This window comes from Amblyraja radiata, chromosome 25 (assembly GCF_010909765.2).
Source record: "Amblyraja radiata isolate CabotCenter1 chromosome 25, sAmbRad1.1.pri, whole genome shotgun sequence".
Lineage (NCBI taxonomy): Eukaryota > Metazoa > Chordata > Chondrichthyes > Rajiformes > Rajidae > Amblyraja > Amblyraja radiata.
Window position 1 is genome coordinate 15,980,271 of NC_045980.1, and position 27,486 is coordinate 16,007,756.

The 27,486-nt window shown below is 40.6% G+C and overlaps 1 protein-coding gene across 3 annotated transcripts in view; it reads left to right on the plus strand.

Moving 5' to 3' along the window:
- Positions 1-4,097: 4,097 nt before the first annotated feature.
- The window catches only part of anapc5 (anaphase promoting complex subunit 5), a 31,016-nt gene continuing 7,627 nt past the window's right edge, over positions 4,098-27,486 (plus strand). The window contains exons 1-14 of one of the 3 annotated variants that reach the window (XM_033043258.1): positions 4,098-4,288; positions 4,725-4,998; positions 5,089-5,168; positions 7,086-7,195; positions 8,308-8,512; positions 14,264-14,330; positions 15,728-15,829; positions 16,444-16,634; positions 17,369-17,450; positions 17,619-17,711; positions 19,251-19,432; positions 20,190-20,325; positions 23,987-24,061; positions 25,154-25,275. In XM_033043258.1, the coding sequence (XP_032899149.1) occupies positions 4,786-4,998; positions 5,089-5,168; positions 7,086-7,195; positions 8,308-8,512; positions 14,264-14,330; positions 15,728-15,829; positions 16,444-16,634; positions 17,369-17,450; positions 17,619-17,711; positions 19,251-19,432; positions 20,190-20,325; positions 23,987-24,061; positions 25,154-25,275 (1,658 nt within the window). In that variant the 5' untranslated portion in view covers positions 4,098-4,288; positions 4,725-4,785. Of the gene's footprint in view, positions 4,289-4,460; positions 4,999-5,088; positions 5,169-7,085; positions 7,196-8,307; positions 8,513-14,263; positions 14,331-15,727; positions 15,830-16,443; positions 16,635-17,368; positions 17,451-17,618; positions 17,712-19,250; positions 19,433-20,189; positions 20,326-23,986; positions 24,062-25,153; positions 25,276-27,486 lie in introns of those variants that run through there. The other 2 variants (XM_033043259.1, XM_033043257.1) reach the window with 2 other exon arrangements.

A 27,486-nucleotide genomic window follows, 5' to 3' on the forward strand; every position in this document is an offset into this window, starting at 1 on the left:
TGAAGAGTCTTGGCAAGGTGTTTAACAGCAGCCTGAAGGATACAGCATCTGTCCAGGCAACCTGTCAGGAGCTGGAGAGCTGGTTGAGAGCAGTGGGCCAGTCGGGGCTTCCCGGCAAGTTCAAGGCATGGATTTACCAGCATGGTATCCTGCCAAGGATACTCTGGCCACTGCTTGTCTACGAAGTCCCAATATCCATCGTAGAGAGATTGGAGAGGAAAGTCAGCAGCTTTCTCAGAAGGTGGCTGGGACTGCCCAGGAGCCTTAGCAGCATCGCCCTTTACGGAAATAACACCAAGCTCCAGCTGCCCCTGAAGTTCCTGGAGGAGGAGTTCAAGGTGACTCGGGCCAGAGAGGTGATGATGTACAGGGACTCCAGCGACCCCAAGGTGGCTCAAGCAGGGGTGGAGGTGAAAACTGGGAGGAACTGGAGAGCCGGCGAAGCCGTGCTGCAAGCAGAGTACCAGATACGCCACAGAGTCCTGGTGGGAGCAGTGACTCGGGGAAAAGCAGGCCTGGGAATCTTCCCATCTCCCAGTTTGACAAGGCCAAGGGGAAGGAGAGGCGCAGGCTGGTCCAGGAGGAAGTGAGGGCAGTGGTGGAGGAGGAGAGGTGTACCAGAGCAGTTGGATTGAGGCAGCAGGGAGCCTGGACATGGTGGGAGCAGGCCATGGACCGAAAAGTCACATGGACGGAGCTCTGGCAGGCTGGACCACAGCACATCAAGTTCCTGGTCCAGGCAGTGTATGATGTCCTGCCCAGCCCATCGAACCTCTTCATCTGGAGCAAAGCGGAATCTCCAGATTGCCCGCAATGCTCAGGCAAGGGGACGTTGGAACACATCCTGAGCTGTTGCCCAAAGTCTCTTGGGCAGGGCCGGTACACATGGCGTCACGACCAGGTTCTCAAACCCATTGCAGAAGCCATCAGCATGGGAATCAGCAGCTGCGGACGAGAACGCCCCACCACCCAGATGATCACCTTCGTGAAGGCCGGAGTGCAGCTGCCAAGAACCACAGCAGCCAGGAATCAGTCAGGAATCCTGGCCACTGCGCAGGACTGGCAGCTTTCCGTAGACCTGGTGAAACAGCTGATGTTTCCACAGCACATTGCCATGACCACCCTGAGGCCAGATATCCTCCTGGTCTCGGAGGCGACCAAAAACGTCGTCTTGTTGGAACTGACAGTGCCGTGGGAGGACCGTCTGGAGGAGGCCCACGAGAGGAAGATGGCCAAGTATGAAGAGCTGGTCATAGACTGCCGTAAGCAGGGCTAGAAGGCAAGGTGTATGCCCATCGAGGTTGGCTGCAGAGGTTTTGCAGGGCAATCGCTCTACAAAGCCTTGAATGCACTGGGCATCAACGGAGTGGCAAGGAGAAGGGCCATCAAGAACACCACAGAGGCAGCGGAGAAGGCATCAAGATGGCTCTGGATCAGGAGAGGAGGTCCATGGGGAGGAGCGAATGCCACCTGAACACAAGTCGTGGTCTGATCAACCACGGCTGGGTCGCCTGGGTGAGGGTGTCTGATGTTGAAAGACCCGAAACACCCAATGACCCTAGGTTACATCACTGATGATGTGTTCAGGAGCATCTATCGATGTATTTGTATCAATCATGGCGACTTTTTTGATGTTTATTAGTAATTACCTCGTTGTATACTCTGAACAATTCGGGGCCGGTATTTAGTGGCCATTCGGCTTAATTTTGTGTCATTAATTATGGCATTTGCCTTTAAATTTTAGTCTGCCCGTGATTATGTGGGTGGGATTTATTACGCAGTCGGTGACGTGTTTGCTGCTGGGCTTCTTGTGCAGAAGCTGTTTTCTAGATAGTTTAGTTTTAGAGCTCGACATGGCAAGAAGGAATACCCTTCGACCGTGGAGTTTTGCCGAGACATGAGGAGTTTTCTAACGTTTAAAAGCGATATGCTTGAGTTTGACGGAGATTAAAGTGTACGAGTTAGAAAAGAAGGTTGGATGAAGAAGGGTTTCGGCCCGAAACGTCACCTATTTCCTTCGCTCCATAGATGCTGCTGCACCCGCTGAGTTTCTCCAGCAATTTTGTGTACCTTGGATGAATAGCTTACTGTTTTTCTTCAACAATAAAGAAATCATTAATCAAAAGGCTGTGTTATCTCCTTCTTCTTCTGTCGTATGTCTTTTAGACCTGCAGCTCCGTTGAGGCGAGCCAGGCCAATGTGTCATCGTCCAGGTTAATCAGACCTCGTTCACCATTCGGTGGCCAGTGTTTGGGGCAACTGGTGACTATGTGCTCCACTGTCTGTGTTGGGTCCCCACACTCGCAGGAGGCACTGTCCACGAGGCCCCACCTCTTCATCGCTGTGTTATGAAGATTTATCTTTCGAAGCTCTGAAAGTCTGATGGAGAGCTCACATGCATAATACGACATTCTCCTAAATACATGTTGTCTCTTAAGTGGCTAGAGGGAGCAATCTCTTGAACGATATAAAAATCTGCCGCTACACTCCTTTCTTAAAAAGTGGGATTAGCATTAGCTACCCTCTAATCCACAGGAACTGATCCAGCATCTATAGAACATCGCCAATGTGCCCACAACTTCTAGAGCCACCTCCTTGAGTACCCTGGGATGCAGACCATCAGGCCCTGGTGATTTATCAGCCTTCGGTCCCATCAGTCTACCCAACACCATTTCTTGACTAATGTGAATTTCCTTCAGTTCCTCCGTCACCCTAGATCCTCTGTTCCCTAGTACATCTGGGAGATTGTTTGTGTCTTACTCTGGCAACCCAGCTTTGAATTGCTCAGCTCAAGCTACTGCGATAAGAGATTCTTCTTGCACATGTCAGGAATATTAGAAGCATCTATGAGTTTTCATGTTGTGCAGAAAGAGCATTCCATTCAGCCAAGCTGCACTGTCATATGTCACCTCCACTAATAGCCTGGAAGCTACAAAACTGCCAAAGACTCACGACCCACCAGATGATTTGAACCTACTGTTGTACCAAAAGCGAATTTTGGGGTTCTCCTAAAATACTCTACTCACCAAAGCTCTCATTTTTAAGACCACTGCAATCTGAAAACTGCTCTGTATAAACATTATGTGGTCTCTGAACCTCCCATTTTACACTCCCATGCTTCTAGTCAATAACAAACTCTACATTTTCAGATAACTCATTTTCTCTGTTTCCCAATCATGTGGTTGGTTGTCCATCCGTAATATTAATTTAGTCTTTCTCTCTCCATTGAAACTGCATGATCTGCTGGGCATTTCCTACAGCTTTATTGCTTTTCGGGATATTACACTTACCTTTGTTTTCTCTCTCTCTCTCTCTCCTTCTAACTACCCACATTAATCTATGTACCAGTAAATTGTTTTTTCTCTGTCCCAGTTCTGATAAAGATTCTCTCTCTACACAGATGCTCTCTGGCTGACTGGTGTTTGCAACATTTTCTATTGTTCAGATTTCCAACATCTGCAGTTCTTTTTAAAATTCCCTTTTCTATTTAGCTGAACCTTGAGTATTAAGAAGACACAAGAAACTGTAGTCAAAGACTAGAGGGCATAGCTTTAAAATGATGGAGCAGGTAGAACTGTTGCCTCAGCATCAGAGACCCGGGTTGGATCATGGCTTTGAGTGCTGTCTGTGTGGAGTTTACACATTCTCCTTGTGACCACGTGGGTTTCCTCCTGGTGCTTTGGTTTGGCCGTGGTAAATCACCTCTATTGTGTAGGGAATGGATGTGAAAGTGGGATAACATAGAACAAGTGTGAACGGGTGATTGATGGTCAGCATGGACTTGGTGGGCTGAAGGGCCTGGTTCCATGCTGTATCAATCAAAAATGAGAGGGGCAAACTTCAAAGGGGAGGTGCGGGGCATGTTATTTTACACAGGGTGGTGGGTATCTAGAACATTCTGCCAGGGGTGGTGGTGGAGGCAGAAACGATAGTGACGTTTCAGAGGCTTTTAATCTCCTTTTAGAGGCTTTTAATCTCCTTTTAGAGAGGAGATTAGTTTATCTAAGCATTATGTATGGCCGAGGGGACTGTGTTGTACTGTTCTATGCAGATGCTGGAATCTTGAGTGTAACAGTGCTGGAGGAAACTCAGCGGGTCAGGCAGCATCTGTGAAGGAATGGACGATGTTTCAGGTAGGGAGCCTTAAGTATTAAGGTCAATGTATGCTTTGGAGCGCCTGGTACACATGTACATCGCTGCATCTGGCTCGAGTTCCCCGGTCTGAAGCAAAGATCTTATAGCAGAGCAAGATAGACCACTCCTCCGAAATCCAATGGGCTGACGTGTAGTACGGAACGTCACGGTCGCCATTTGTTTATGCCAAACACGACTTCCGGTATGCCTATGTTTGAAGAAGGGTTTCGGCCCGAAACGTCGCCTATTTCCTTCGCTCCATAGATGCTGCTGCACCCGCTGAGTTTCTCAAGCATTTTTGTGTACCTTCCGGTATGCCTCCTCTGCTCTCTAATCTTTGGTCTGAAGCAGCTTCCCGAGCACATCGAGTCATCGGTTCGCTCATGCATTGATTGGCGAGCTTGTCGCTGGTGTGTGGCGTTTGCCTGGTAGCGCGGCAGATTTGTCTTTATCCAGCGATTTTATAAATCGCGAGATATGTGCTTTATATTGGCTGTACGTTAGAATTTTACAACGTGAATGTCGCTTGTTTATTAGTGAGCAATGCGTTTGAGGAATAGAAGTTATTTTCTGTGTTTCTTTTCCACAAGGCCTTGAATTGGACTTGATTGCGTCGTTTCCTCACTTCAGTATTTGGTCCCAGCTGCTATTATGGCCAGTGTTCACGAGAGCATGTTTTTCAACCCTATGATGGCGAATGGTGTAGTTCATGCAAACATTTTTGGAATCAAAGACTGGGTTACCCCTCACAAGATCTCAATCCTGGTTTTGTTGCACGAAATGGCCACTTGCAAGGGACAAGGGACACCTGAGGTTGAAACGAGGCGTCTACACATGAACAAATTGAATTTACCGTTGTTGCAGGTGAGAGTACTTCCTGGTAATACATTAATTCGCCATCTATTTATTTTCTGTCTCTTAAACATATTAAACAATATTACATTTTCGCCATAGGGTCCAGACATGACATTATTTCAATTGTTGAAGACTATTGGAGAATGCTGCCCTAAATTAGCAAGTGCTGTCAGTACAAGGTAAATGGATCTATAACGTGTATTTGTGCAAGTTCTAAAGAGCTTAAGGATATTGTGACTACATGGAACAATGAATAATCTGAATTGTAGAAACATGACCAAAGCCATTTGTGAAAATCTAGTTAAATAATCAGAGGCGATGTGTTTGGAAAATGTGATGTTGGAGGTGCCGTGATAGATATTGTCATCTAGGAGTTCTCAAAGTTAATGCCTGATTCAATGATGGCTCCTGAAATTGAGTCAAACAATGGCAATAAATGCTTCTGCAAGCATCACTTACACTCTGACTCCCATTGAATCAGTACTCCTGAATGTTGAACATTGGGAAGAAACATTGCTAATAGTAACATATATAGTGAAATAAAAACAAAATAGTAGAAATATCCAGCAGGACTGGCAGTATCAGTGGAAAATGAAATGGAGTTAATATCTCTTAAAATTCATTGACCTGAGATATCATTTTTTTCCTCCTCAGTTGCTGCCTGTCTTCCTATGTGTATTTTCTGTTTTTATTTCAGATTTGCACATTTTTGTTTTATTTTCAAGGAAAACAATATACACTGGCAGAGGAACTTTAATATCCACAACTGAGTAGGGCTGCCCAATAGCACATAGCTGTCAATCGGGAATAGATGTTGGGGGAACAAAGCAAACAAACAAAAACTGTATGTGACATTCTCCTGATTAATATACTTGTTTCATGCATTGGTGGGAGTGACTGCCACTCATGGTCGAGAGAAAGGCAAAGATGCATTTTGTGGTGTATCAGTTACATTAAATGGGATTACGTATAAAAGTTATAGAAGCTCAAACCTGGATAGCCCTAAAGCTCAAAGTCTTTGAAGTCACCAAACTGAATTATGCCACAATAAGTAACCTCATTGCTTTGAGTAACCCACTATTATCTTCAAGGCAAGCGACCAATACTGGACAAGTGAAGAATGCAAAAGAGTGTGGATTTCTTTTGAATTCTCGGGTTTCCTGCTACATCTCACAATTGTGCAGGTTCAAGGCTCGATTAGACATTGTAAATTACCTCAAGTGTGTTGGTGTTAGAATTTTCAGGGAAGTTGTTGGGAAAATAGAGAGTTCAGTCCGAAGAAGGGTCTCGACCTGAAACGTCACCCATTCCTTCTTTACAGATATGCTGCCTGTCCCACTGAGTTACTCCATCATTTTATGTCTACGGGAAAATAGAGAGAATATATGTGATAGGGAAAATTAGTGGGAGAATAGGATTGCCATTTGAACTGATATCAACTCAACAGGCTGAAATGGCCTCCTATGTGGTAGGGAACTTTGGAAGTAGCAAACTGTTGTGACTTGGAAATATATTGTTGCTACTTTGGATATTTATCCTAGAGCTCCATTATTATCAGCAGTACTTGCACCACACAGAACATAGATCTGAAGAAGGGTCTCGACCTGAAACGTCGCCCATTCCTTCTGTCCAGAGATGCTGCCTCATCCGCGGAGTTACTACAGCATTTTGTGTCTACCTTCGATTTAAACTAGCATCTGCAGTTCTTTCGTACACACAGATCTGATCACACAGCAACAGACATTTTGGCCCACAATGTCCACAAGGACTGCAACAGTTCAAGATAGTGACTCATCAAAGCCTCCTGAAGGATTGGTAGGGATGGAATATAAACACTGGCTGTACCAGTTGTGCCTGTATCCTTTAATTTTTACTTTTGAAAAACTCTGGTAGGGAAGTCATGATATTCCAGTTTATTGGTTCAACTATTTTTATTTCAAAAGCACATAGTCATCTTTAAATTGGAATAAGGTGAAAAAAATTGCAATATTAGCTATTAAAATCTACTAAAAGGTCATTTAAAATACATTGAAAATTATGGATATCTTTATTACAAAATGTATTTGAATAATACTTTCATAATTTCCCTTTCTCAGAGTGAAGCTGATGGCTGAAGGAGAGTTGAAGGACATGGAAAATTTCTTTTTTTCCCTCCAGCATGTTTTCAGTGGTACAGAACCAGCTGTTCATAAGACAAGTGTCATAGGTTTGTATAAATCTTTGATAGTTGGCTGAAATATTTCATAACTTGACGGCCACTTTATCAAGTCTAAATGCTGGCGTTCAAGAAGCCTGTGTAATGCAGGTTTTTGATACGCATCTTCAACAATTTTCCATTGTGGGGAGAAATTATTGGTTGACAAGTTCGCACATATCCATTGTTGTCCTTTAAGTATTGCTATTCCTGTTTTTAATAAAATTATACTAGCTGAAGCGTTATGTTGAAGCTCATCCATTCACTTTTTCATGTCTTCAGTTGCAAAAGAAAGCCAAATAATTCTACCTGACTATGTATATAGCACCATGATTCTTCTGTTGTATACTTTGTGTACTGGATTTGTTGTATTACCACATTGTAATTGGATCATTGCTGATTTATGTGGACATCTCATCATTTTTATTGTACTTTTCCTGTTTTATTTGTCCCTAGATATCCCCTGTACATTTTATGGAAAAGCCAGGCATTGTTGGAAAATGTTGATGTCCAATAAAGACAGATGATTGAAATAAAGTTTTCATTCAAGGAAATAGTTGTTGCACAGTAGGATAATCTGTTTCCTCCATTTATAACCATATAATCATAGTTCTAGTGGCACACAGAGCATTCCATTTCATTGTGCTTTAGATTGTAACAGTTTCCCTTTTGCTTGAGATATCTTGTCCCTCAAAACCTTTTAGTGTAGTTTAGAGATACAGCATGGAAACAGGCTCTTTGATCCACCAAGTCCATTGCCGACCATCGATCAAATCTTCACACTAATTTTCTGTTATCCCACTTTCGCATCCATTCCCTAGACATTAGGGGCAATTTTACAGAGGCCAATAAAGGTACAAATCTGCATCTCATTGGGATGTGGGAGCATTCAATTATTTAAATTCTCATCACAGCCTGCTAGGACAGTTGGGCTGAAAGCTGAATCCACATCTTCCAATTTAGATCTAGAAATATTATTACCAATTTAGTGTTAATTTTCATGTAGTATGAAAGTAAATCACTGCATTTAATAATTAGAAATTATATTCTATAGTAATAATTTCAATCCAATGCTACAGTTTGTATTCTTGTCAGTGGGTAACCAACCCTTAATGTTCTTGCAGGTCTGTTCTTGCGGCACATGATCCTAGCTTACAACAAACTGTCCTTTAGTCAGGTTTATAAGCTTTACACAGCTTTACAACAATATTACCAAAGCTATGAAAAGATGTCATCAAGAACAACAGAAATAGATGATACAGATATGGAATTAACCTCTTTAGATCTTGAAGGAAAAATGGAAAAAGAGGAATTGGAATTTCCATTGAGGTAAGATCATATCGTGTTAACGTTTATTTCTAATTGCTTAAATTAAATGAAACTTGTGTGATTTAAACAAAAAAAGAAAAGCATTCTTAATCCTGTTTTTTTTCTTCTTTTTTTTTTTTTCTCTGTCAGTACAAATATTTTTTAAATATTACAACATTTTGACATGGTTTCCAATCTTTGTGAATCATTGCTTATCAATATTTCCATGGGAAGATGTTCAGGTGATTTAGAGGGAAACAATGAAGGGTTTATTGATTAATTGTATGAGTGAATAATAATAATAATAATAAATTTTATTTATGGGCGCCTTTCAAGAGTCTCAAGGACACCTTACAAAAATTGAGCATGTAGAGGAAAAACATGTAAGGGGAATGAAATAAATAGTAGAGATATGACTAGTACACAAAGTAAAGACAGAATTCAATACAAAACACAGTATGAGGCAATTAATGCACAGATGAAAAGGGACGGGGACGTGGGGCTAAGGATAGGCAGAGGTGAAGAGATGGGTCTTGAGGCGGGACTGGAAGATGGTGAGGGACACGGAATTGCGGATCAGTTGGGGGAGGGAGTTCCAGAGCCTGGGAGCTGCCCTGGAGAAGGCTCTGTCCCCAAAACTGCGGAGGTTGGACTTGTGGATGGAGAGGAGACCGGCTGATGTGGATCTGAGGGACCGTGAGGGTTGGTAGGGGGAGAGGAGGTCAATGAGATATGGGGGGGCCAGATGGTGGAGGGCTTTGTAGGTGAGGATCAGGATTTTGTAGGTGATCCGGTGGGAGATGGGAAGCTAGTGAAGTTGTTTGAGGACTGGAGTGATGTGATGCCAGGATTTGGTATGGGTGATGAGTCGGGCGGCTGCGTTCTGGACCAGTTGGAGTCGGTTGATGTAGGTGGAGCTGATGCCAAGGAGAAGTGAGTTGCAATAGTCCTATGAGGTTTTTTTAAAAAGGGCCATTCAAGTGGATCCATGAAAAAAAATACCACTAGGTATTTACATACTTCATGCTGATGGAAAGGTACTTGAGCAAAAGGAATCCATTGTCTTCTGATTATTATGAGAATGTTTCTTTACCTGAACCATCTTGGTTATTTGGCCTCCTGATTGTTGTCCCTGCAGCATCTAATTTTGGAACAATATTTGAATAAGAGCTACTTTTTTTCCCTGCTGGTCCATTGACCTCTGATATCCCGAAAAGCAATTTTCTGTTTAAAAGTATTTTAAAACTGATTTGGGATCTTTTATTTTACAATTTAGAAATAATAGATGAGAAATCATGCAAACTTTCAAGGAAATAAATGACAACTTATTTATATTTTATTTCCTATAAAAATACAAAGATTTAAATTTTACAAAGATTTAATTTAAATAACTTGTCCTTTATTCCCTTGGATCGTTATAGTTCTTATTCACTCTGATTACTTGAACCTTGTGCTATCATTGTTTCTCACAACTTTCTGTGATTTGAAATGTTCCTTTTGGCACATTTTATAAAGTTAATTGCTGATCAAATATGATCTACATCCTTTTATGGAAGACTTTTTAAACGGTTTGCTAAGATTGATTTAAATGTGCTTCCTAATAAAAAAACGTAATGTGGAGAAATATTATAAAGGAAGTATAAACCTACAGAAAAGGATTGCTGAAAGACATGTAGATTGAAGTGCTCATCAATGATTAAATTATTGTCCATGATATCAAAATGAATTAATTGAAATGTATTAGTGTCCCAGATACACTCTGATTTTGTTTTAATAATTTAATGTAAAAGGATTTAGTGGTCTGATGAATTTTACTTTAATCTCGATTCGTGTAAGAGTTTTTAAAATAATGTTTGTTCATGAATATATGTAATTACTCGCAGTCGCTGGCTGCTCTAATTCCTCTCTTATCAGTACAATTTTTAAAGCTAATCAATATGATAAATTTACTACATTCTCATATTTTCATGCTACTCGGCTTTTCTGCTTCTGGTCAATATCCCAGAATTGCTGGCACACTGTGGACTGAATTACTTATGTATTTCCCATATCTGCTGACTGGTTTTGTTCTTCCACTTTACTTTCCTGGAATGGATAGAGCTCTGATCGCAAGCTCTTTATTATGTCTATCTTTTCTCTTCTCTATTCTGGTCTGTGGATTTAATTTGTCCCTCAATCTCCATGACTCTTCATTATTTAACTTGGTGTATAGTTACGATACCTTAAAGGAAATCGCAAAATTGTGACAAATGTGAATGGTAAAAAAATGTCACTGTCATCTGCAAGTTTCCCCATCAGAAACTTCATTTGTCCATTCCCTCCACAGATGCTGTCAGACTTGCTGAGTTCCTCCTCCTTGTTTTGTATAAGTATCATTGTCCAATTCTTTGAAATTGGATCATTGCAAATAAAAGTTAGCATCTGATGTTGCTGTTAAGCTATAATATTTCATCTCGCTCTGTAGTTAGATATACAGTGCCCTCCATAATGTTTGGGAGAAAGACCCATCATTTATTTATTTGCCTCTGACCTCCACAATTTGAGATTTGTAATTGAAAAAAATCACATGTGGTTAAGTCCACATTGTCAGATTTTATTAAAGGGTATTTTCTATACATTTTGGTTTCACCATGTAGAAATTACAGCAGTGTTTATACATAGTCCCCCCCATTTCAGGGCACCATAATGTTTGGGACACGTGGCTTCACAGTTGTTTGTAATTGCTCAGTTGTGTTTAATTGCCTCCTTAATGCAGGTATAAGAGAGCTCTCAGCACCTACTCTTTCCTCCAGTCTTTTCATCACCGTTGGAAACTTTTATTGAAAGTCAAATAAGCCATTATGAGACTGAGAAACAAGAATAAAACTGTTGGAGACATCAGCCAAACCTTAGGCTTACCAAAATCAACCGTTTTGGAACACCATTAAGAAGAAAGAGAGCACTGGTGAGCTCACTAATCGCAAAGGGACTGGCAGGCCGAGGAAGACCTCCACAGCTGATGACAGAAGAATTCTCTCCGTAATAAAGAAAAATCCCCAAACACCTGTCCATCAGATCAGAAACACTCTTCAGGAGTCAGGTGTGGATTTGTCAATGACCACTGTCCGCAGAAGACTTCATGAACAGAAATACAGAGGCTTCACTGCAAGACGCAAACCACTGGTTAGCCGCAAAAATAGGATGGTCAGGTTACAGTTTGCCAAGAAATACTTAAAAGAGCAACCATAGTTCTGAAAAAAAGGTCTTGTGGACAGATGAGATGAAGATTAACTTATATCAGAGTGATGGCAAGAGCAAAGTATGGAGGAGAGGAGGAACTGCCCAAGATCCAAAGCGTACCACCTCATCTGTGAAACACGGTGGTGGGGGTGTTATGGCCTGGCTGCTGAAGGTACTGGCCTGCTTATCTTCATTGATGATACAACTGCTGATGGTAGTAGTGTTAAAATGAGTTGTTTTGCCAGTCTAATTCAAGAAAACGTGAGTCAAACCATTGCTGCTAAAATCAATTCTTTATTCTGACAGCGCTGGATAATTCTTTAAACCTTCCAACACAGAGTTAGAAACTCTGGAGCAGGTCGAAAGAACTACTGACTTTGGCATAAATGTAACACATTATATAGGTAAAAGACAAGGATGGTACAAAAGGAGTAGCAAACTATTAACCAATCATTATGGTTTACCATACATTTAACTTATTTGCATTAACCAATCAACTAAATCCTTTCCATTGATTGACAACACGTATAGTCACATGATTTTCCCTTTTCCGGCCCCTTTACAACCTTCTTCCCCTCTGTGGTTTCTTCAACCTCTTTGCTCAAAATCATTTTATTTCAATAAAGTAAAACCACAGATATAAAACTAATTCTCAGAGAATACTTCTCAGAATATACACATAATACAGCAATCACACAACACATACACACAAAACATATTTTCACTTTTGGAAAATAAAGTTATTTCTAAAACTTCCGATTTAAACAAAGTCTAATACTTACAATCGTAATTAAACATAATACACTTCACAATTAATTGCCTTACAACCACATAGTTAAAATACAGTTACTTATGGATTACAAAGATTAAATATGAGTTTGCCTCATTCTTACAAAGTGGTAAAGACAAAGTTCTAATCACACAATTCCCAACTACAGACACATAAAGGCCATTAATTGTCACACTTGATTGCTTCTTCCCAAGCTCGGGTCTAATTTCATTTTGTATTACAACCTCCCCCTTCTATCTCTGGAGGAAAGGAATGTAAGGCCTCTTTACAACTTCTTATCAATAGCATTCCACACAGCAATTTGAAGATTACTATATGCAAACCCCAATCGTTTGGCTTAGATCAAAACAGAGTTACATTCTCAGTCTTCTATAACATAAGAAATCCTTTTGCAAAGGTCACACAACCATCACCTATGCCATATCTCTTATCCCAACATAAATACATTTAAACAGCACAAACCATCTCACAGACTAGTATCTACCCTTGATTCCTACAACCCACTACCATAAATCGCCTTCATGACTCAGCCGAGCTCAGAAGATGTGCCACAAAAGAAGAAAGATGGTGCCCATGTCATGGAGAAAGATCCCATTAACAACCTCCATTATAAATGCCAACCTAAACCAAATACAACTTCTGACAGCATGATTATTGCTTCAAAGCAATAAATAAAGATATGCCTATTCAGATCAACATTTCCATGTTATGATAAGCCATCTGTTCTCCTGTGTGTGCTCTTTGTTCGTTATTTCTTTGTGGAGACATGTATTTCTGAAAGCCCCAACTCCAAGCTCTTCTCTTGCAACGTAACACAAGTTCCTTAAGAACTTATCATTTGAGCAATTTTATTGTATAATATTTCCTCAGTAGCATAATGAATTATGACGTGTATAGACATCCTATCTGCTCAAGTTCAAACAAATGTCTTAAAACTGCGGTTTACTCTACAGCCAGACAATGATCCCCAACATACTGCTAAAGCAACAAAGGAGTTTTACAAAGCTAAAAAAAGGTCAATTTTTGAGTGGCCAAGCCGATCTGAACCGAATTGAGCATTCCTTTTATATGCTGAAGAGAAAACTGAAGGGGACTAGCTCCCAAAACAAGCGCAAGCTGCAATCCAGGCCTGGCAGGGCATCACCAGAGAAGACACCCAGCAACTGGTGATGTCCACGAATTGCAGACTTCAAGCAGTAATTGCATGCAAAGGATATGCAACAAAATACTAAACATGATTACTTTCATTTACATGACATTGCTGTGTCCCAAATATTATGGTGCCCTGAAATGGGGAGGGGGGGAAATGTATAAACACTGCTGTAATTTCTACACGGTGAAACCAAAATGTATAAAAATTGTCTTTATTAAAACCTGACAATGTTCACTATAACCACGTGTTTTTTTTGATTACAAATCTCAAATTGTGGAGTACAGAGGCAAATAAATAAATGGTGGTTCTTTGTCCCAAACATTATGGAGGGCACTGTGACCCAAAATGATATTACGGGTTTTTTTTTTTGGAACCATTTCTGCCTTGCCATTTGGTTCTGCTAATAATTGTTATCATGCGATGGAATACTATGTGTTTTAAAAGAAGTGGATTATAACTATTTTCCTTACTGCTATGGGCATATAAAAGTCAACTTCAATAGCTGGAACTATTGATATAGGAGAAAATTTAACTAAAAACCTCGACTTTGTTGAAAAAAGTAGTTTTTTTTGCAAAAATACATAACACAACTTCTGATGTTATTCAACAGAGATGATGAAGTTAGTGACAGAGGACCTTTATCTCAGAAACAAGCTGAATATTTCCTTGCTCAACAGGTATAGTACTTTGTCCTTTTTCTCCTCTGAAGATGCATTTATTTTTGCCTTTAACTGTTCATGATTGAAAATAGATATCCTGGATGTGTCAGTGCCACAGACCAGGCAACAAGCTTTGGATTTTTCTGGTCTCCAGCTAACTTTTTTTGGAATCTCTTTATACAAGTTAATAATGCGTGATGCAGGACCGTGATTGTTCTTTTTGATGTATAAATCTTCCAGAATTATAGAATTATGTCCTGCTTATGTAAAATAATATTGTGGCTTCAGCTAATACACAGACCACTTATGGTCGAACCCTCGTCAGTAGCTACGAGGGCAGGCACATGACGTCACGGCCTAGGGGGAGTGTCCTGCTACTTAAGCTTATCTCACCTTGAGACCCAGGTAGTCAACAGGTAGCTGAGCCCGAGAGAATAACCTTTCTCAGCTACAGCAGCAAAGATAATTACGTTAGCGGACCAACTTAACATGTAACAGCAACAGCGCCACCGTCAGATCGACTGCCGTCGCTGCAGCCTGACCGCCTTCCACAGTGCCACCTTCCGGCCGGATGCTGTCACTGCAGCCGGACCGCCGTCCACAGCGCCTCATTCAGGTCGGAGGCTGTCACTGCAACCTCTGGTTTTCCAGCACAGATTCCCATCCTGCACAATGGACACTGGACAATTTGAACTTACCACTTTGTACGTGATTGCTCACTGTAGTTTGTGTTGTTTCTTTTCACTTGGTTTACACTGCATCACCACGCCAGGTACAGCAATCAGTTTATTTATTTTATTTCGTTTTTTTCTTCATTGTTGCCGACATCTCCCAGCAGTTGCTGGGGGCCGTATTTCTCAGGACGCGGTCCCTTAGCTGGTCGAGGAGATGCATTGGTCTCCTCAGGATCGCCCACGTGGAGCGTCGACTGCGCCCGCGGGCCCCTCCGTCCCAACCCACGCCCGGAGTGTTCCCGACCCACACGGCAGGAGCCGCCCTCGACCATTCTATTCCTTCCTCCGGTTCTGGGGGGGATCCTGTGGCGTCGGCTAATACACAGACCATTTATGGTCGAACCCTCATCATTAGCTACGAGGGCTGGCAATTGACATCACTGCCTAGGGGGAGTGTCCTGCTACTTAAGCTTATCTCACCTTGAGGCCCAGGTAGTCAACACCAGGTAGCTGAGCCCAAGAGAACAACCTCGCTCAGCTACAGCAGCAATGATAATTACGTTAGCGGACCAACTTAACATGTAACACCTGAATAAAACAACTGTTTGAACCTGCCTGATGTCTGGCCTTATTCACCACGTTTGGTGCCGCTACAATATAATTAATTCTCATACTATCAGTTGCTGGGTTTACTTACTTTGCTTGACAGAAATAATGAAAAATGGTCTTAATATTTTGTAGGCATCATTGTTGAAAAATAATGAAAATAAGGCTCTTTCACCAGCGGCTCTCCAGAAAGAATTGAATAACCTCCTCAAATTTAATCCAGATTTTTCAGAAGCTGTAAGTATTCAAATGTTATATTTTTCTGGAAGAGTTCACAAAGGTTCCATCAACTATTGCTGTTATTGCTGAGAAAATGAATGTTATCTCAGATTAACGTTTGAATAGTAGGAGCATAATGCTGATGATTAAACTAAGCTGTGCGAATATGGTTTCAAAATTCTGTAACAGTAACATTTCATTCATTATTATGCAGAGTAACTTAATCTATTTCTTAACTCCAAGAACAGTTTGTATTATTAATTATAACCTTTCAATAGATTGGTTAGGTTTCTCTTCCCATGATTTGTTGCTAATTCCTTTGCTTTCTGCACAAAAGTTAATTTTGATTAACTATTCTAGTTTATTTTCTTCCCAAACTAGTTTATTTTCTTCCCAAAATTTATTCTCCTTTCTGGCATTAATTTAAACTGAAGTTAATTCTAGTTTGTGGCTGTAGCATTTTAATTCGATGCTTGTCACACACCCCACTTTGATAAATTACACAACGAAGAATTAAAGATCATGTTTCTAGCAAATAAAAACGTGGAAATTAGCATGAAGTTTATCAAATGTTTTGTTGAAAATTAAAACAATAACTATCAAGTTTTAATATCTTTATTTTGTGATTTCAGCATTATTTGAGCTACTTAAATAGTCTCAGGGTACAGGACTACTTCAGTGCAATGCATAGCCTCCTTCACTATTTTGATCGGTTAATTCTTACTGGCAGTGACAGCAAAAGCAGTGGAGAGGATGGGTTTGGAAGAAGTTTAAGATATGCAGCTCTAAATCTTGCTGCTCTAAACTGTAGGTTTGGCCATCAGTGAGTATTTTCCATTCTACTTTGAATGTAGTTGTAATGCATAGTGGAAATGTTTTAATATCAGTTGACAAGCAATGTTGTAATACTTCTAAATTACTGAAGAAACAAGGAACTGCGATTGTTAGGTTTTAAAAAAGACACCAAAGTACTGGAGTAACTCAGCGGGTTACGCAGCATCTATGGAGAACATCTTTAGAAGGGACGGGATAGTTTGTGGGCACCAGGATGGAGGGGGTTAGTGGCGCAGGAGAAGGAAAAGTGGGGGGGTTGGGTGTTGCTAAAATTTAGAGAAACAAATGTTCGTACCGTTGGGTTGCAAGCTACCGAGCAAATTATTGTGATTTTCCAGTACAATGGAGATGGGATGGTGCAACGGTAGAGCTGCTGACACATAGCGCAAGAGACCCGAATTCGATCCTGTCTATGGATGCTTGCGGGAGTTTGCACGTTCTTCCTGTGACCATGTGGGTTTTCTCCGGGTTCTTCGGTTTCCTCCCACATTCCGATAGCGTGTAGGTTAATTGGCTTCTGTAAATTGCCCTTAGTGTCCGGGATGCAAAAGTAGGATAATGTGGAACTGGTATGTGAGTAATCAAAGGTTGACGTGGACTCAGTGGGCCGCAGGGTCTATTTCCACGCTGTATCTGAATGAAACTAAACGATGTGAGACATTTAATATCACCCAAATAATATGTGCTTTCCTTCCTTATCTTTATACTTGTGTGTTTATCTAGTGAGCAGGCCCAATATGCTCTGCAGGAAGCTATTCGCATTGCTCAAGAATCCAGTGATCATGTTTGCCTACAGCATTGCCTGGTAAGCGGTAGGGTAGTGGTGGAAGAAGAAAGTGTTCTTTGACATAGCCTTCAGTATTGCATGATCTATTAACTGAATAAATAGCAGTTATGTGCTAAGTTGTCAATTTATATAATGTTTATCTTAAGTGCAATGCAAGTTTGATGCCTGTTGTGACTTTGATTCTAGAGTTGGCTTTACATACTGGAACAGATGAAGGGATCAGACAATGCAGTTCTTATTGAACATTCGATGACAAAAGCTGGGCAGCTTGGTTTACCTGTAAGTAAATATTATTTGTATCATAAAAAAAAAAAAATGTTATGAAGAAGGTTAATACAATTTGTTTTAAGGTATAATTTTAATTAAAAAATATAGTCCTTTACTGGAACCATGTAATGAATCTAAACCCACATTTTAAAATGTTTGTATTGTGCTGGCAAATCTGCAATTTGAGTTTTTAATTAGAAAAAATATGTCATGATGTAGGAGGAAACATTTTGGCACAGAGTGAAACTTGGCTGGCTAATGGGTATCTTTTAGTCAGTAAAATTTAACAAATAGAGTGCTGGAGGGATTAATGCTGGGGCTTCCATATTTTCCACTTTATACAAATTATGTTGAAAGGAGTGAAGATACAGTTGCTAAATTTGCTGGTTGAATCGTACCGAATAGTGAAAGGCTTGGACAGAGTGGATGTGGAGAGGTTGTTTCCACCAGTGGGAGAGTCTAGGACTAGAGGTCATAGCCTCAGAATTAAAGGACATTCCTTTAGGGAGATGAGGAGGAATTTCTTTAATCAGAGGGTGGTGAATCTGTGGAATTCTTTGCCGCAGGAGGCTGTGGAGGCCAAGTCAATGGATATTTTTTAAGGCAGAGATAGATTCTTGATTAGTACAGGTGCCAGGGTTATGGTGAGAAGGCAGGAGAATGGGGTTAGGAGGGTGATATAGATCAGCCATGATTGAATGGCGGAGTAGACTTGGTGGGCCGAATGGCCTAATTCTGCTCCTATCATTTATGATCTTATGACACAAAACAGATAGCAAAGTACTAAAAGGGGAAAAAAGGGTTTTGGTTAAATGAGTCGGCAAAAGGTCTGGATAAAATGATTATAATGTGAGAAAATATGAAATTGTCAATTTTGCCAGTAGAAATAGAGGCATATTATGTTGATGGTGAGAGATGAGATGGTGATTAAGAAGGAACTGCAGATGCTGGAGAATTGAAGTTAGACAAAAATGCTGGAGAAACTCAGCGGGTGCGGCAGCATCTATGGAGTGAAGGAAAGAGGCAACGTTTCGAGCCGAAACCCTTCTTCAGACTCGAACGTTGCCTCTTTCCTTCGCTCCATAGATGCTGCCGCACCCGCTGAGTCTCCAGCATTTTTGTCTACCATGAGATGCAGTGGTAGCAGGATGGCCTAATGCATTATTTACAAAAGACAAATTAGACAATAAGATCATTGCTAAGCAGGAGGGTCAAATGTTACTGTGAATAAACAATCATTCAGAGTTGAGGGTATAATCATATCAACCATGATCTTATTAAATGACTTGAGAGGCCAACTCCTGCTCTTTATTTGTATACTACCATTCAACCATCTGCATGATAAATCTGGTATTTGTAGGTGGTGGGAAACCAAACTGCATAAACGGCAAAGAGAACCTGCACTTTGTATCGGGTCTGACCTAAGTGGACATTCTCGTCCCTCTGGATAACTAAGCATTGTCAATAAACAATGGTTTGTTAGTGCTTGCCACGGATCAAGAACAAACAAAATGATCTGCCCATTTAAAAATTTTTGTTTGTTTTTTGCAGTACCTGGCTTCTTTGGGCATCCAATCGCTAGTTCAACAACGGGCCTTTTCTGGAAGGTCGGCAAACAAGCTAATGGATGCTATGAAAGATTCTGACATGTTGCATTGGAAACATGGACTTTCAGAGCTTATTGATGTATGCATAGCACAGAAAACTGCGATTTGGAAAATGTATGGACAAAGGTACATAATATCTTATTGGCCTGCGAGAGTAAGTGTGTGTAAAATATATAAAATATATATAGTAAATAAAATATAATATATAAATTAAAAATGGGTGTCTTCAAGTTACTGCTACTGTTCCACAACCAAGCAAGGCTAAAGACGATGTGCTACTGGATCCTGTCTAACTTGGAAGGAGCTGTTTTCCAGCTTCCTATTAATGATAAACGAAGAATTGCCTTGTTTAGTCAAATACAGGCACCTTGCATTTTACGCAGGGGTTACGTGCTTGAAAAATGGTGGGTAATTAATAAATGTGTAAATTAAACCTATACATGCCTATGCTGTCAGCAGTAAGTTTGAGCGCGTTATTCGGAAATCAGTGTGTAAATCAAGCTTTTGTGTTAAAGGAACAAGCACGCTATTTTTAAAACTCATAAATCAAACATGCGGAAAACACAAGGTGTCTGTACGTGCTCTCTTGTGAGTATCAGAAAAGTAATTTGTTGGCCAAGGGGAGAGGGACTTTCACAACAGTTCTCTTTTTAATATTCATATCTTTTCATAGTGAATCACAGAGCACTTTTTACTTGTCCCCATTTCTGTGTTTAGTATTAATCCAGAGCAGGGTTGATGCTGAATTTGCACTCTGGTTCTGCAGTTGCATGCTTCCTTGTCTCTTGTAGCACACAACAGATTTGCTAAAAATGTTCTGCCATGATTTATTTTAAAAAAAAAACTAATTGCAGTAATGGTTGTTTCATTTTCATTGTTGCAGCACAATGGCACTGCAACAAACACAGCTTCTTCTATACATGCACAGTTTGGAGTCTGTAAACATGGATACCCATCAAAATAACACTGAGGCAATGGCTGTGGTACTTTGCCACTTGGCAGAACTTCATGCAGAACAGGTGAGTTTGCTCTGATGGAGTTTTGTCTGTACTTTTTGGGGGTATTATCACCTAGATATACATATCAAACAATTTAAGTGGGAGACACAAGCAACTGCACATGCTGGAAGCTGGTGCAAATCAGTTCAGTTTAGTTTATTGTCACGTGTACAGAGGTACAGTGAAAAGCTTTCGTTGCGTGCTATCCAGTCAGCAAAAAGACGATCACATGATTACACTCAAGCGATTTAGAGTGTATAGATACATACTAAGGGACGGGGCCGGACTTAGGAGGTGCGGAGCCCAATTGGGAACAATTTTGGTGAGCCCCAGGTTCCCAGCCAGGGTCTGTAGAATCATAGAAATATAAATAAAGTCTCTAATAGACTTTATATCTCTATGGTAGAATGGAAAATAATCAACATGTGCACTTAAAAAGTGCCTGCGAGTTAATGGACCAAACAGACCTAAGCTGCATTTTAATATAAAATTACACACATGTAAGCCTACAAGTAACAAACAAAATGTGTAGATCACTTCTGAAAAGTACATAGTTACAATACCACTTGTTTTAGTGACTGTGAAATGAAAAAAAAAAAGTAATTTAATTAACTAGATCCTGAAAAACCAATAACCATTGGCGAAAAACTAGTCCAGGCATTAAATTTTGGGCTTCAGCCACATCCTACCCTTTGGGCTTCTACCCCATCCTAACTTAGTTGTGTGTGTGTGTGTGTGTGTGTGTTAGTTGTCTGTGCTTGATGTGTGTGTGTTAGTTGTCTTTGCGTTACGTGTGTGGGAGGGAAGGAGAGAAGAAAGGGAGGGAAGTAGAAAAAGAAGGGAGGGAAGGAGAGAAGGGAAAAAGAGGAGGGAGGGATGGAGAGAAGGGAAGAAGGGATGAGAGGGAGGGAAGGGAGGGAGTGGGCCGGCGGCAGGAGCGGATGCCGGGGTCTGGGAGGACGGGTGTGAGCTGAGGCCGAGGTTTGTAAACATTGCTCTAATCCCCAGCCCGGCCCTCCCTGTATTGTTCACCGCATCTCCCCGGGGAGAGAGGGGTGGAGCCGGGGCTGTGTGCGTGAAGCACGGCAACTGGAGGGGCGGGAGCGCTGCCCCGGGACCATGAGGGAACAACCCACCTCCCCCTTCTCCATATTCCTCACACCCCCCTCCCCGTCCACCCCTTTCTTTCCCCTCTATCCCTCTACTCTTCCCCCCTCCACCTGGGGTAGATCTACCTGAGCTGAGAGTAGATTATTCTAGTGCGGGGCCCAGTTGGGAGCAATTGGTCCAATTGGCTTAAGGCCGGCCCTGCTAAGGGAACAACGTATTGCAAATTAAAGCCAGCGAAGTCTAATCATGGATAGTCCAAGCGTCACCCAAGAGGTAGATAGTAGTTCAGTACTGCTTTCTGGTTGTGGTAGGATGATTCAGTTCCCTGATAACAGCTGGGAAGAAACTGTCCCTGAAGCTGGAGTTGTGTGTTTTCACACTTGTATACCTGTTGCCTGATGGGAGAGGGGAGAAAAGGGAGTGGCCAGGGTGCGACTCATCTTTGATTATGCTGCTGGCCTTGCTGAGGCAGCGTGAGGTATAAATGGAATGAATAGAAGGGAGGTTGGTTTGTGCGATGGTCTGGGCTGCGTCCACAATTCGCTGCAATTTGTTGCGGTCTTGGATGGTGTTGTTTTCAAACCAAGCTGTGATGCATCCTGATAAAATGCTTTCTGTGGTGTATCTGTTGAAGTTTGTTGAAGGTTGTAGAGAGCATACCAAACTTCCTAAGCCTTCTAAGGAAGTTAAAGCGTTGGTGTGCTTTCTTGGTCATTGCTTCAATATTCGGTGGTCCTGGAGAAGTGGTTGGTGATATTGGCTCTTCGGAATTTAAAGTTTTCAACCATCTCTACTTCGGCACTGTATGCAAACTGGGGTATGTGTTCCGCTTCACTTCCTGAAGTTGATCACTATCTCCTTTGTCTTGCTGACATTGAGAAAAAGGTTTTTGGCTCGACACCAGCACATGAGGTTCTCGATCTCCTTCCTATACTTCGTCTCATTATTATTTGATATCCGGCCCACAATAATAATAATAATAATAAATTTTATTTATGGGCGCCTTTCAAGAGTCTCAAGGACACCTTAGAAAAATTTAGCAGGTAGAGGAAAAACATGTAAGGGGAATGAAATAAATAGTAGAGACATGACTAGTACACAAAGTAAAGACAGAATACAATTCAAAACACAATATGAGGCAATTAATGCACAGATGAAAAGGGAGGGGGACGTGGGGCTAAGGATAGGCAGAGGTGAAGAGATGGGTCTTGAGGCGGGACTGGAAGATGGTGAGGGACACGGAATTGCGGATCAGTTGGAGTTGTCTGCGAATTTGAAAATTGAATTAGTTTTGTACATGGCTGCACAGTCATGGGTATACAAGGAGTAACGAAGGGGGTTGGGAACACATCCTTGCGGAGCCCCCGTGTTGAGGATTATCGCAGAGGATGACTTGTCCCCTATCCGCACTGAATTTGACCTGTTGCATATATACAATCCAGAAATCCTTGTGTATATATTGGGACACCTTGTATATTCTGTTCATTGCAATTTAGAATGTCAATACCCAGTAGAATTGTAGAAATTGCTCTTGTTCCAATTTACCGACTTTTCATATTTGTATTTGATTCATATTGAATCAAATGTTCACTATTTGATTAAGAACATTTATTAAAACTGATCATCTAAGGAAACATTGAGACGAATAAATTTATCAGATCTGATTTGTACTTTTCAGATCAGTAAATCCCTTTCAAATCAGTTATAGACAATAGGTGCAGGAGAAGGCCATTCAGCCCTTCGAGCCAGCACCGCCATTCAATGTGATCATGGCTGATCATCCACAATCGGTACCCAGTTCCTGCCTTCTCTCCATATCCCTTAACTCCGCTATCCCTAAGAGCTCTATCTAACTCTCTCTTGAAAGCATCCAGAGAACCAGCCTCCACCGCCCTCTGAGGCAGAGAATTTGCTAGTTACCTTTAATCCCTTCATCCAAATCATTAATATATATTGTAAATAGCTGCGGTCCCAGCACCCAGCCTTGCGGTATCCCACTAGTCACTGTCTGCCATTCTGAAAGGGACCCGTTAAATCCTACCCTTTGTTTCCTGTCTGCCAACCAATTTTCCATCCATGTCAGCACCCTACCCCCAATACCATGTGCTCTAATTTTGCCCACTAATCTCCTATGTGGGACCTTATCAAATGCTTTCTGAAAGTCCAGGTACACAAAATCCATTGGCTCTCCCTTGTCCATTATCCTGGATACATGCTCAAAAATTTCCAGAAGATTAGTCAAGCATGATTTCCACTTCGTAAATCCATGCTGACTCGGACCAATCTTGCTACTGCTATCCAAATGTGCTGCTATTTCATCTTTTATTATTGACTCCAGCATCTTCCCCACCACCGATGTCAGGCTAACTGGTCTATAATTCCCTGCTTTCTCTCTGCCGCCCTTCTTAAAGAGTGGGACAACATTAGCTACCCTCCAATCCACCGGAACTGATACTGAATAGTTCCTCTATTAATGAAATTATTGACAGACTCTAACATCAAAAATGCTGTGATAATTCAATTTTGGGTATATACTTGATTGTGCGTAATGCATGTTTTCTTTTGGACGTAGGGCTATTACTTGGCCGCGTCTGAAATCCTGAAACACTTAAAAGATCGATTTCCTCCCCACAGCCAGCATGCAAAGGTATACAACAATTTTCTGTCTGCTGTTTAATGCAAATAAAAACATTTTGATATTTCTTAACTTATTTTTCATTTCACACGTGATGTAAATATACATAATTTTGTTGCTCCATTGTGTACAAGGAGAATTATTTTACTAAATACTTTTACTGTACAAATATTTAAAAAATAGATATCCAGTTTCTTTTAATCAATGAATCTATAATTATGGAAAATAGAGTTGTCCTTAATTGATATCTGGATAATCCTGCAGATTGCTGCTTATGTAATGTCTGGAGATTGACAAATGTATGATCTGCTTTTCGAATACTTGCATAAAATTCTTGCTGCGGTTTTAGCCATTCGTCTGGGTGGAATTAGACTGTTGGCATCACAGTTAGATTATGGGTTTATGACCATAATCTGCTACATTTCCACTTCCCTCCCCTTCCTCAACATATTAGAAACGGAAGCCAAGAAGAGAGTGAGACAGGAACCCTCCTAATAATTAAACATCAATCCATCAATGCTCGGATTCCCAGCCACACTGGTTTGTGATTGAGAGATAGCACTGAGTCTTACTTTTGTTGATGAGGGTATCAAAACTCAGATTGTGGCAACTCCACTTTCTTCTTGTATGTTGCATATTTCAATGGATTTGACCAAGAAGTCTGTGAAATTTGCTATTTGTATGTTAAATAAGACTAGTTGAAAGGCATTTGGTAAAAAAAATGAAGACATATTTGATTTTGAATTTACCAGATCCAGGGGTTTTTTCTGTACATCTTTGAAATGTTTAGGAGAATCTAGTTGAAACCACTTTGACAATGCCTTGGTACGGGAGCCTTGGCAGTACATGATCTAACAGGCTGTACATGTACGTTCAGCAAAGATAAGGATTTATTTTAAATATGCTGTATGATTATGAACTAAGAAATTTAGTTTTAGGAATTTTACGAAGTCATGTAGGGTTCAATAAGTGGATGTGTAACAAATTTGTATAAATCACTAAATTTAATGCTGGTTAATAATTGCTGCATTAGGATTTCTAAATACATGTAATGGCATTATTCACGTATGGCGCCTTTTAATGTTTTATTCTTGTTCCTGAAAGCTATGGATGCTATTTGATCAAAATATACAGTTTAATCGAGCTATGTGTGATGGGAAGTACCATATAGCTGACTCCCTCGTTCCTGGAATAGCTGCACTTAATGGGCCAGAAGGACTTTATAGGTAAGTGCAGGCAATAGTCTTGCCAAACTAGTTCAGAACAAGATGAATATTATTAACTTTATACCAAAACATTTTGCACTTAAAGATGTAAATTGTTCAATATGTTTGTTGAAAGGACCATAATTTAAAATGGAATGGTGTAAAATATTTGATCTTCTCACATCTGATTTTTTTGATTAATTTCTTGCACAATTAAATCAATTTGATTGTCTTGTGCCTTTAAAAAAATGTTTTTCATTAAAATTGAGGAAACCTGGTAGTTTTTGAAAATGTTATTGGAGTTTTGAATGCCCTCTCCAGTTTTATCCCTAGACAGGAATGGGTATTGTACTGTTAGACATCAGCTGGTATGTAATTATCTTAGTTTGTAAAGTCTTTGGTATTTAAAATCTCCTGCATTTGCTGATACACTACTTTAGTCTCTGTTCAAGTGAGTTAATTCCAAGGTACCTCTTTTTGATTCACTTAAGAGCATCATCCTTTTAGGATGGTTAGTGATGTGTTGAAAGATTATGTTGAGAATTAAAATGAAAGGATGTATAAAAGCTGTGAAAGGCTGGCGAGACCTGTAGGAAGTGCCCAGATCAGATATTGGTGAACTATAGTTCAATAAGATTCAATGTCCATGCCCTTCCCCTACCCTTTCCAGTATTCCTAAAGGACCACTGGAGGCTTAAGATAGGCACAGTGCTGGAGTAACTCAAAGGGTCAGGCAGCATTTGTGGAGAAAAAAGATGGGTGACATTTTGGGTTCTGATTGAGTCCCAACCCGAAAAGTCACCCATCCATTTTCTCCAGAGATGTTGTTTGACCAGTTGAATTACTCCAGTACTTTGTATCTATCTTTGGTATAAACCAGCATCTGCAGCTCTTCCTGGTTTTTTTTTCATTCCACCATCCAATCATTTTTGAGGCATTTTCCCATGCAATTGCTGAAGATGCAGCACTTTCGCCTCTCCTACCATTCAGCAATCCAAACAGTTCTTGCAGGTGAAGCAACGATTCACTTGTACTCTGAATTTAAGTTAATGGATTCAATGCTTGAGGATTGGTCTCCACCACATCGCAGAAACAAAACACCGATTGGGTAAGTTATTTACGGAGCATGTGTTTGGTATGTTGATCCCAAGATTCCAAATTCCTGGCACCTTTTATTTCTCCATCCCACTCACATTCTGTTCTATCTGTCTGAGCTGTTTTGCATTTTTCTAAAAACATCCAATGTAAGCCAAAGGAACACATTTTCTATCTGAACACACAGCCTTCCACACTCTACAATCAAACTTGACAACTTTTGGGTAACTTGCTTTCTCTATTTGCATCAAATTAGTTAGTTCTGCAATAGATTGTACATCTATAATAAGTTTTTCTCTACATTGATATTACTTGATCTGCTGGTCATTTCCTGCAATTCTTTTCTGTGTTTCACCAGTTTTACCTGCCTTTTTGTTTCACTTTCTCACTGCCCTTATTACTTTATTGACCAAGTGGCTTCATCAACACCACAGCAACTTTGGCCTTGCTCTATAAGGTATATCCATTGTTCTATCCATCTTGCCCCCACCATTTCTTTCTGCAACTAAACACTTATATTTGTCTATGATGGTGTGTGGGAAGGAACTGCTGATGCTGGCTTATATCGAAGGTACACAAAATGTTGGAGTAACTCAACAAGACCGGCAGCATCTCTGGATAGATGGAATGGGTGATGTTGCGGGTCGAGACCCTTCGGGGGAGAGGGAGACACAGAGACAAAGAAGTGTAAGGTGTGAAAATGAGACATCAGAAGGGATGAAAGGGGAATTATCTTTGTAATAGAAATTAGGAATCTGAAACTGCAAAATAGTGAGTTTAACATCTACATAGCGTAATTTGTTAGAAACACTCCTCAAAGAGTATATAGCAGGGCACGCAGAAAAAACCCAAAAGTAATCCGGCAACTCAATGTCGGTTTGAGATGGGAATTTGTGCTTAGCCAATTAATTGGATGTGGATAAAGGGGAAACCTGTGGTTTACCACAAGGCATTGGATAAGATGCTACATCAAGAGTTATTCTTGAAAATAAAAGTTCATGGTTCATATTGATAATTTATTTTAACAAAAATGAAGATACTACTTAAGGACTAAGAGAAGGGAGAAAATCTTGTCTTTGACCATGATCTCCACGATATATGCAAATTAAAATGTAAATAAATAATCTGAGCAGTAAA